General features: G+C 41.5%; 1 protein-coding gene across 1 annotated transcript; it reads right to left on the bottom strand.

Annotated features, from left to right (window-relative positions):
* Nucleotides 1-2,960: 2,960 nt before the first annotated feature.
* LOC6549781 (hexokinase type 2) lies at nucleotides 2,961-6,569 on the bottom strand. The gene has a single exon (XM_001977276.3). It carries the CDS (start codon nucleotides 6,026-6,028, stop codon nucleotides 4,409-4,411), a length of 1,620 nt encoding a protein of 539 aa, XP_001977312.1. The 5' UTR covers nucleotides 6,029-6,569; the 3' UTR covers nucleotides 2,961-4,408.
* Nucleotides 6,570-11,806: the final 5,237 nt, after the last annotated feature.

Genomic DNA, 11,806 nt, shown 5'->3' with positions numbered 1-11,806 from the left:
TGCAGCGAATGTGGAAACGAGCCAGCGATAGTTACAGATCAAGTGAGCAAATTTGCCAGCCGCCAAATTCAGCAACGTTTCTCTATTTCTTTTGATTATTGCGTATTTGCTTTTCGATGCTCTTGCTCGCGCCGCACTAAAACTATGTATTTTAACAACAAAATATGCTCTCGATACATATGTATGTATGTATACATAGTGCCTGGCCCACCGAAAATACTAAGCATATTTTCTAAAATTGCCGCGAAATTAATGCGAAAATGTGCGACAACAACAAAAAGCTGTCAGAGCTCTTAAAAAAGAAATGTTGAAAAGAATTTTGTCGTCTCGCCAATCGCACAATGATAAATCTTTTTCAACTGACGTAGAAGGGGGCTGCTACTTTGGGCTGGGGCGTGGTCAACGCCCACATTCGGGGACTCGGTGACGTATGCGCGATGTTTCGATAAATTAGTTAACTTCTATGCTATATTACTTATTTCTGGGTGAAATATTTTCGGGGTGAAAGATCTGAAAAGTAGCAGGTACATTTTACTTGACTATAAGCAACTGAATGGATGAAAGGCAATAGAAATCAATAGTAAGAAAGTTGCGCATACGCAGCGTTACCCAAAAACGTAACTTGAATGGTTAGAATTATAGAATTTAAAGCCATGAAGGACCAACTTAAGCCATCGATTGCTTTAGTGATATCAAATTGCGCATACGCAGCGTTGTGCGCGATAAGTTTCTGCAATTGCTTTTGCTGGAAATCACAATAAAGTGAAACTAATAATAATAATAATACTGAGGTGGAAATGTCGTCAATCGGCGTTTCCAGAAAACTCACAGCCTTATCACTGATGATGCACTGCGATTGCATCGAGAGTGCGTGAGCTGCTGATAAGCTGCAAGTGGAGGCTGATAAGAATGGCTGGATGGAAATGCCACAATCAAGGGCATCAGGTGTTAAGTGGGGCCAAGTGGGGTTGCAATACACTGTTGTGGAGGGTTAAGGTGACTGTAATGAGATTTCCCGTGCACTCATTACTGAAAAGCTATAAAAAAAGCGTGAAAAATTACTTTTTTCGACTATGATTAACGATTGTATACTTAATAGCTGTCCCCCTAAAAATGTGTATCCATAAATATTAACAGTCCAACCATTTGAGAAACAATATGAACATATCAATTCTTTTGTAATCATCAGAGAATAGCAACAAGGTGCTTAAATGCACTACATGGTTAATAATGAATTATTGCATATGATTTAAAGATGTGTTTTAAATGGATATAGTGTTATATATATTAAAGCGAATGGCACACCCATTTTTGTCGTGTAATCATCTGACTTTCGATCGGGTTAATACCCAAAGGGTATCTCCAAATTGGGATTCCCGACGCGGTCGACGAGTTGAAATTGCTTTCAGCGTTCAAGATATTTAAATTGGGTTTGTGCCGCAGTAAAACGTGATCGCCACTTGGCTGAGATTGCAGTATATCGCCATCTCGTTTTGTCCCTCGCCGTTCCACGAGAATCGTTTTCATTTCCAATTCTATAAACAACTTTCGCGGAACTCGAGCTCTGGTGTGGTTTTATAATAGAAAAACAATAAGCACTTTTTGCCCCCCAACCAGCGAATCAATCAGCTTTTGTGGAGCGACTTTGGCCCCGCCCCGCCCCCAATTCCACCGCCCCCTTTGGCGATCAATGGCTCAATCAAGCATTTTGTCTACTTTGGATCGCAGCACTTGTAATTCAAATGCGTCAAACGAAAAACCGACTGCAAATGACTCAATTTAAAATGGACTACAAAAGCGGCGAAAACTACGTAAGCCTCAAGTGCAACGGCTGATTGCGGCGGTGGAAATACCCTGTAATGAAAGCGGGGATACGCCATATGCACTATTTTTAGCGCAGTAATGGTAAGTGGATTTCTTCAAGTATGCAGTTGCTAGCAAAATAATCAACAAAGAAATGTCATGATGCATTATAGTCCAATAAAGAAATGCCCTCTTATATTTAAAGTTATACATTACCTTTATACAAAGGAAATATAACAAATACACGCAGCTGAGCAAATAAGAGGGAATTACTTTGTAAACTAAATAAAACAGGGAATCGGAGAATTACCCATTTTTCCAGCACAACGCAAAACACCTGGCAAAATCGAAGTGCCCGCATTTGGTATGCGTAGGGTATTCGAGTAATATAAATAACAAAATTGAGCTAGCTAAGTGCTGACTGATTGTTATTGCCTCTGATGATGTATAATTTTGGTCTGCAGCAACAATAACAATAAAACCAGAATAAAGTTTTAAACAAATGGATACCGTAATTTAAGATCCAAAAGAACACGTTTCACGTTTTGATTTTCTTCTCTGTTGTTTGGTTCAATCGCTTTTATTTTCATCATCTCCATCATCTTCACTGTCGACAAACATTCCATTTGTTAATATCATTTACTAAATTCATCTCATCTCCACTTTGAAGCCCTTCAATTTGTGTTTGTTGTTCTTAGTAATTTGTGTTTGAATCGCCTTTGATAACGAGAGCTTAGTTTTTTTGAATGGTTTTCACTTTTTAACATGGGCTAAGTTTATATTACATTCTTAGTTTCTTTTTGGTTTTTTTTTGTTTTTCTTGTTGAAAAATAGAAACACTGGTTCGCTCCACCCACATTCTTTATAACATATGTATCTCTTAGGTTAGGCTCGTCCTCCGCTTAGTATTAGACCAAAAAAATGTATCTTCGTTTTGCCTCGTTTGCGAATTGTTTAAGTTTTTGTTGCCTGAGCATGCCGGCCAGCAGCTGCAAAAATGATGAAATTATGAAATGATGAATGATGAATTACCAAGTGATACAGAGTCATATGGAAAACAGATCAAATCATACGGAAAGTGTGCCAAATCAATCTTGAAGGGACCTAATCACTTTGGAAAACCAATAAATTGGGGTAAATAAGTAACAATTTACATGTGTATGAATTAAGAACAAATTTTATTTGCTTTCCATTTCGCTTATTTGCCTTTTGCTTCTCGCATTCTCTTCGTTTGTTGTTCGTAAACAATAATTAAATATAATTAAGGGCTCCGTGGGTTGGTTTTTTTAGAGGGTGTTGAGGGGTGGGGGGTTATATTGGTTGTATTGCTGGCTTCTTCGACGACATTTAGAAACTAAGATAAGAACTAAACACTAAACTAGATCAAATGTACAATTACATAAATAATAGCTCACAAAGTGCGTTTCTATATCAAAAGGAAAAAAAACAGTTTATTTTTGTTTAGAGTTTATCTGCTTAAGTGTTAACAACAAACAAATTCACTAAACAAAGACAAGCAATACATTACAAAAAAAAAAAATCAGTAATATAGTGGCTAAATATATCATATTTATATTTATATATATGTAAATATATATGTATGCAGTATTATCATATAACGCTTCGTAATAGGTTCTATATAAACATTTACAATTACAGAAAGGACACCGTAGCATTACCTAGTATTCCTCTCTCTTTCTCTCTTTCTCTCTCTTCCTTTCTATCCCTCCGTTTCTGTCTCTTGTATAGCGGCTTGTTTTTTGTTGCTTTTTCGTTTTCGTTTTTGCTTTAACAATGTGCGGTTTTACAGTTTCTCTTTCCGTTGTCCTGCAGGATATGCTAGAATGCTTGTAGCACAGTAGTATAACAGTTTCTTCTCTCACTTCCTCTTAAGTATCTCCGTTTTTTTCGGGGGTTTTCAGGGGCTTTTTTGGGCAGGGAATTACCAAAAAAAAATTTGTTGTCTCAATCGAAATCGAACAGAAATTCGCTTCACAAATTGTACTATATATACGCAAACATATACATTATGTTTTTAGTGTGTGTATATTATGTTCTCTTGTAAAATATTTATATATATAATAGCATAACAAATTTTCAACAAAAATCGAAAATCGATCCATAATCATTAAGCATAGTTGTTGTTGTTTTCTTTAACTAGGAGAGAAAGAGATAGAATGCCACAGATCTTCCGTCTCTTAGTGGGGGTTTTCTGTTACGCTTGTGTTTTTAGTTAAAAACCTGGTTTTTTGCCTAATTAAAATACTAAAGCCAAGTCGCGCCAACTCGCAAATGCCCTACGTATGCATATAGAGGTTTTTCATGGGCTTTTCGATTACTTTTCGTCGTGGCAGCTTCATTTTTTTTTTTTGTTTTTTTTTTTCAAATATATTTTGGCCATAGGGGCTTTTGTGAGTTGGCGTGGCTCTACTGTAATTATTACGCATACGCCACCGTGGCCGTTTACTAGGTGTTTCTCATTTGCTCTGCTGTTTTGTGGTTGTGTGGGTGTGTTGCTGTTTCTCTTTAGGACTGCTCCAGCTGCTCCAACTGCTCCAGCGGCTCCTACTCCTGTCCTGATTCCTGCTCCAGCTCCCTAACCATCCTACTTCTTGCCATTGAGTATGTCCTCGCGACAGGCGACGGCCGCCACCAGGGCCGCTCCACGACCGGAACCGTCCTCGGAGAGCATCAGATCGAAGGTGATGCCCGGCTTGATCAGCTGCGAGATCTTCTCGACCATCAGGTTATGGAACTTGGGATGGAAGCGGTACACACTGCCATCGACGCCCACCGTCACCGTTGGCTCGTCCATTTTGTTGATCAGCGTGGCAATGCCGGCGGACACCAGGTGGGCAGCCCGTTTCGAGACGCACTCGCAGATGTACCGCACATTGGCGCAGTCTCCGTCGGTGGCATTGGTCAGGCCGAGCTCCTCCAGCACCAGGCGGCAGTTGGTGAAATTGCCGGGCTCGTCCGCTTCAATTTCGCTCACATATTTGGTGAAGAAGAGACCGCGGGTGTTCAGCACTTCGGAATCCTGCCCATTGAACAGTATGCCCGCCTGGGTCATCTTCACCAGCACCAGGCGCACCAGCTCGCCCATATACATGCCGGATATCATCTTCTCGAACGTCTGCTTGCCCGGATTGATGCTGTGCACATCGATGTCCCGATCAAATTCGGTGCGCACAAAGTCCAGGGCGCCATTGTCACCGAATGCACCCCATTCCGTGTTGATCAGGACGTGCTTCTTGCGCGGATCCTCGGCGGCAAAGAGCTCCGCCTCCTCCACCCGCTCCATATAGCAGGCATTTGCACCGGTGCCGACAATCAGACCGATCTTGCAGTTGTGATTCTTCCAGGCGCAGCTCATCAGTGTGCCAGTGGTGTCATTCAAAATGGCACACACATCGATTTGGACATCGCCGCGCCGGGCGATTGCATCCTTCAGCAGCTGGACAACATCCTCGTTGACGACACCGGCGCAATTGAAGCCCTTGGTCCAGGTCTCCAGCAGGCCCTTGGTCAGACCCAACTGGCGCAGGGGGAACGAGAAGGTGAAACCGAGTGGCAAACGCTCCTTGTACACATTGTGCTCGGCCATAAAGTTGGATAGACACTCGGCGATGTGATCGAATAGCTGTGTTCCCGATCCAATCATAATGTGCTGCGGTATGGCATAGATGCGGGACTCCATTTGGAAATCGTTGTTCTCCTGCAGATGGATGAGCAGCACCCGGAAATTGGTGCCACCCAAATCCAAGGCCAGGAACTTGCCACGCTCATTGCCATTGGGCAGATCCTGCACATACGTTACGAAGCACTTGACATTCGCCTTCGGATGCGTATCCTTGGCCAGGCCGCGACGCAGCTCGTGCAGGATGCGGTAGCACAGCTCCTCCACCTGTTCGTCCGTTAGGAGCAGCTGCTGACATAACTCGTGCACCATCTTACTTTTCTCTGCAGCGGATAAGAGTGCAATTTGCTGCGGGCTGTGAGTTGCAAGATTTGTGGTTGTGGCTGTGGTTGCATTTGTGGCCGCTGTCGTTGATTTTGTAGCTGCCGCTGTCGTTGTTGTTAGTTTCTCTGTTGCACTCAGTGCCGCCCCCTGTGCCACGCCCACGCGGTCCGTTTCATCTAGCCCGCCACCGTTATTGTGACCATTCAGTTGGGCGCTATTTATGGACACGCTCCTCATCGCCCCGTTCAGCTCCCGATCCATTATGATGTTGGTGTTTTTCTTTTCTTACGGTTTTCGGTAGTTTTTTTTTTTTTGTTTTTTCTCTCTGGCTTGTTTTTCTTCGATCTGATGCGCTTGCACTCTCACACGGCAAAAAAAAATAGCTTTTACAATTTTCGTATTCAATTTGCACACTCGCGTTTACTTGGGCTTTGCTACTTGGGCATTTGCAGTGTAAACTTTTCGAGTTGGTTTATCAATTGAGTCTTTGAGTGTCCACACACACGATTCTCGCTCTCGCCGTGTTTTATTTTCGTCCGCTGCACGCGTCCAAACGCTCGGAACGTTTTTTACGAAATTAAATTCACTCGCCGACTGGTGCTCACTTTTCGCTGCCGCTGCTGCTGCGCTGCCGGCGCCGACCGCGACTGCGAGGCGCTCTCTTTCGCTCTCTCTCGCCGCGGTCGCTTGCGGACGCGCTGTGAAGGAACCTTGAAGGTCAAAAACTGAAAATCGGTTTTGGGGCGGGCATGGTTGGAGATACGGCGCGTATATGTGCGACGATGAGGGGGCTACAAATGGCATATTGATAGGGTGCGAGTGGGAGAGGGGGCGAGAGTTGTGGGGAGCGGCGGCGAAAGAGCGGCGTTGAATGAGTCGAATGAGCGTTTAAGCGGCAACAGTTATGCGTCGCGCACGCAATATCGTGATTACGCATTTGATTGACCTTTAAAATTGGTAACTTAGTTTGTTACATTTCCATTCAAATACAGACAAAAACAAATTATTTATCGAAGTTCTACATAGTGGTTTTGCATTTATTTTGAAATATTGATTTGATATTGTATTAAAAATAAATAGTTGCGTTGTCAGTTAACTAGTTGACATATTTTAAGAAATATCTCGTTCTTATCACGCCATAAACGCGGAACTACAATGGCCTGGCGGCGACGCTCTCTCTTTTTGCTTCCGCTTATGAGAGAGCCGCGGTTTGTCGTCGTCAGCAATTTGGCTGATATATATGTACACCCTACAAACTGTGGGGTGCAATGGAATTTCATTGGCACACATATAGTTTTTCTATTCAAACATTTTTTTCCTAATATAGAATAAAACTATTCTTAATTTATTTAGTTGGCAAACAAGTTAGAGGGAAAGCGACATTTTTGTACATTCCCAAAATATTCAGTATACGTGTATTACTCATACGCCACCTATGCCCATTCAACAAAATATCTTTTCTGTATTAAGCTCAAGCTGAAAATGTTGTCTTTTCCATTTCGAAAAATAAATTGTATAATTATGAAAGACACGAGTTATATTATATTTGCCTATGCGGGTCGCCAGTAAGTAGGCAACAATTAATTTATTTATTAGAGGCATGTTTTCTTTTATAACCATTTAACGATGGTAGCGCATCTAAAAGTCGCCAATCGGACTTTTCGTTGCTGCCTGCGTGTTGGCTTCGTTCCTTGAACCCCCTGTTCGCCCCACGCCCCTCACACCCGCCTTCCCACTCTCAGCGATCTCTCTCCCGCTCACTCTGCATCGGTATTAGTATAACAGTGCCTTTCCAGATGAGAAAGAGCAAGGTTTACCTAGAAAATTGGGAGAGCCAGTTTGTGTAGCTGTTGGCAGCCACATTTCCCTCTCCACCCCAACCCCCTCCACCACCATCATCGCCTCACCCGTTTTTACCGCTTCTTGGAATTCTCAAGTTCTAGCGACGCGTCAACATCCTCAAAGGCATACATACATACATACAGATGTACATCTTTGTATACATACTTATGTATTTTTGCTCAGGGTCCGTGGGGCTCGTCACCCCGCCCAGCCCCCTTTTGTGTGTGTACGTGCCGCCCAGTTTGAAGTTCCGCTCCCTCTCTTTCTTGCTCTCCTCTCTTTCGCTTAGTCTTCGCTTATGGCTCTCCATTCAATGGAATTTTGTTGTTTCATATTTTTGCATCTAGATTTCATGTGCAATTTCCATTTGGTGCTGCATTTTTGCCATGTAGTTTATGTCGTTTGATCTTTTTTGTTTTCCAGCATTCTTCCAAAGAGGCTCGTCCGTAATGGCAGCAACAACAACTAAAGTGCTTTAAACTACAAGTGAGAGTACATGTGCACATACAGACATATGTAAGTACATATGTAGGTATATGTACCCATATGTTTGTACGAATGTAGGTGAGAGGGAATGTCTGCAAACGTGTGTGCTGGCATGTGGCCTCATAACTGTTATACAAGACCAGACACCAACAGTCGGGGGCCAGAAATTAGCACCTAAAGGTCAGCTGGCCATCAGTTTTAAAGAGAGCTTTAAAACGAAAAATCAACATGACTTTGCAATAATTGGAAAAAAATATAAGTAGGCCCGTACAACCACTACCTCGCATTGCTAGTTTCTTGGCCCTTGCTGTGCTCCTATTCCATTCACGCACACGCCCCCCGCCGAAAAGTTGGGGCACGGACAGGAGAAGACGGCGATAGTGCGATGACGTCTAGCTTAAAACAACTACAACAACAATTACAACTCCCTCCGCTTCCCCCTCCCTCTGCCTATACCCATCTCCCTCCAACACATGCTGCTGCACGTGTCTTGCGAAATTATTTCGCCACAAGAACAAAATCAAGAACAAAAAAATTAGTTGTTTACGCCAGTTTTGCAGCAATAAAGCAGCTAAAATGAGATCAAAAAATCGCAAAGTGCAAAGTGCATAACAAACTCAGTGACTTTTGACGATTTGGAAAAGACATTTTTTTTTAAGTCTCTTTTATACCCACCTGCATACGGTGTGTGTGTAGGTGTGTCTACGTGCATGTGTGTGGGTGTGTGTTTTGGCTGGCGCGACACAATTGATTAATTGTTTATCTGGCTCGGTTACACGTTCCGTTACTCAGGAACCAACAGACGTCAATAAATAAAAAATTGATACCACACATGTGCAAATATTCAAAAACGAAGTGGCTAATACTCTTGAAAATCTCTTAAGTAACCATAGGATACATAGGTAATTTTCCACAATATTGCAACTATTCGTATTCATTTTAATTTGCATTTTAGAACCACAAAAACTTCTTAATTTGAAGTGATAGCTTTACTTAATATAAGTAGAAGAAAATTCTAACATTTATTTGGAAGAGTGTTTAATGCAATACATTAACTGAGCCCTTGCAAACAGTATGCGAAGTTCATATTAATCGCTTTAAAGATACATTTGTACATATGTACATATGAAGTCTAATAGATTATAATGGAAAACGAGACAAGGAGTGGTTCTCGTAGTTGTTTCTTTTCTTATCTTCAGTTACGGAAATTGCTTGGCTGAGTCCGAAATAGGGTGTTGGGCGGAAGGGGGGCAGGGGATCAGTTTAAAGGAGCAGAAAAGGGGGCCAAGTCACTTAAGAGGGGGTCCAACGAAGGGGCTTGTCATTGAATTTGTTCAAGTAGAATAGCACATCCAGCTATAAGCTATAAATACACTATATGTATGGAACCTATGAATCAGTTCAGTATCGTCAAGATTATGGAAACAACGTATACATTTTGAAATTATAGAAATACATCCTGAATAGTCCGACGTAGTAGTCAGAAAAATCATAAGTTATACTTTTCAACTGACAGTTATTTGTGTCTGATAAATTGTAACAAATTATTCATTAGAACTTACATACATAGGTACTTATATGTATATACGAATACTGGTGAAATTAGTTATGGATGATATTTGCCCACCTTATCATCCCTTGCTAAATCCCAAAGAGATGCATATTTTTGGCTCTGAGCTATAGGAAAAAATTGGACCAGGGAAATTCCATTTACATACGTATGTACATATTTACGTTTCGAATTTTATAACAGGTTCTTTGAAGTAAAATCCCTTTGTCAACAGAACCAGATGAATACAACAAATCAACTGGTTCCAGGTGGGTTTTTATATATTTTTTGGGAGCTGGGGCTCAACCACGCCTCGAATTCCACCGATTTCGTCAGCCAAAGTTGGGATTACAGAACTGTTATACGTGTCCTATCGCCAGGGTCTCCAGTGTCACCTTCAACTGTTATACGTACTCACGTTGTCTTCTTTCGCTAGTAGCACACTTTCAGGAATCCAGTTTTGGGGGCTCGCCCCATGGCACACACACACTGAAAGCTCTCTCCGTGTGTGTTTGTGTGTGTGTGCGTGCGTGTGTGTGGGCATTTCTGTGATTGTGTTTGGGGGTTTGCCCATGTGCGCTTGCCCATCGCCTCTGTGTTGTATATACAAAATAATCGATTTTTACAACATTTTATCGTATGATATTAGGTTTTCATTTGTATTTCGGCTGTGACGTCAATGATGATGACGTCGCCCGCTCTCATGCCATCTCACTCCCACATTCACTCTGGCAATGCCATTTCGCTCGCACTTGATGGGATCAATGCAGAAGGCAATGAAACCGCGTGGAAAATTTGTGAAAATCGCCGGCCTTCGTGTTATAAACAAAAGTCATTAATTATAATACGTTTTTGGCAACTGTAAATAACTTCACGTGATGCTTGGCCAAAAGCCGGAAAATTCATTTGACAGAAAAACGGCGAAAAAAAACACCCACACTAGGCGGGCAAACAGATAAAAAACGAAATTAGCGACAAAAAACCCATAAAAATGTTCAAAACCGCCACACAAAAATGCACAACAAAATATTCAAAAAATAAACGCACATGTTGTACGTTAAAGTCAAATAAGTTTAAAATACATATCTATAAATTATAAGGGAAAAAGGACAAGCACATAGAATAGTAAAATGTAATAACACTTTCGTTTAAGAAATAGGTATAAAATATAATAAAATAAGTAAAGCAAATAAACGCCACATGTGAACAGTCAAATAACAGTATAATAAATAAAAACGAAATAATATCAACACATAAAATACAAGAACTTGAGAAAAATACAATCCAAATCATAGGAATTATGTTAAAAATAGCCAAAACTTACAATAACAAAAAGCATCCTTAGTTTGACAACGGAAATGAATAGGAAATAGTAGTATTGTTTGCACTTTATTAAAACACATACATACATATTCCTATTATTTAAGTCAATACATGGATGAGCAAATTGGATGAATAAAAATCGCAATACTTCAAAATATAGAATTCCATTAATAAGCGCCGCCAGAGGCAGTCATTAAAAATCGCGCTTTTGGCCATGGAAGCGGTTGGCTGATTATGCGGTGGGCGGGGAAAAAGGGGGGCTTGGTTAACCAGAAGTAGTAACACCATATATGTATGAATGCCCCTAAGGAGGAACTCTTTTCGCTTTCGTGCAGAATGGAGTCGAGTTGGGCAAGGTCACGGGGTAAAGGGCGGCGAATAAACTTCGTCAAGGTCACCGACGTATAACAGTTAATGTCGCCCCTTCGCCGCCAACGAAAAACGAACCAAAACTTCAGATTGCAGGTGATCATCGCAGCAGCGAAAAACCCGTTTTATCTTGAAAAACTAACCATCCGACGCAACGGAATAAAACTGGTTGGATTGGTCGGCGTTTCTCAACCGCTGATAAAGCTACATACATATGTATGTACATACATATAGACTAGACAATTGTACATATGTATGCTTGACAGCTAACTAGGTGTCTTGCCTTGGAAACGTTTTTGATTAAGATCGTTAAGTTTGATATTTGTTTTTGGGACAAAACCAAACACGTTTCAGGCACATGAGTTGGCTGGGCCGTGAACTGTGGGTCTGCTGTCAGCGATTTAGATTAAGATTCGACCATAATTAGGCAAATCAACTAATCGATGGCGCGATGCTGTGTCTGCGAAGCA

This window comes from Drosophila erecta, unplaced genomic scaffold (genome assembly GCF_003286155.1).
Source record: "Drosophila erecta strain 14021-0224.00,06,07 unplaced genomic scaffold, DereRS2 tig00000152-arrow-arrow-pilon, whole genome shotgun sequence".
Classification (NCBI taxonomy): domain Eukaryota; kingdom Metazoa; phylum Arthropoda; class Insecta; order Diptera; family Drosophilidae; genus Drosophila; species Drosophila erecta.
The sequence above is the reverse complement of the archived record's forward strand: the minus strand, read 5'-3'. Positions and strand labels throughout refer to the sequence as shown.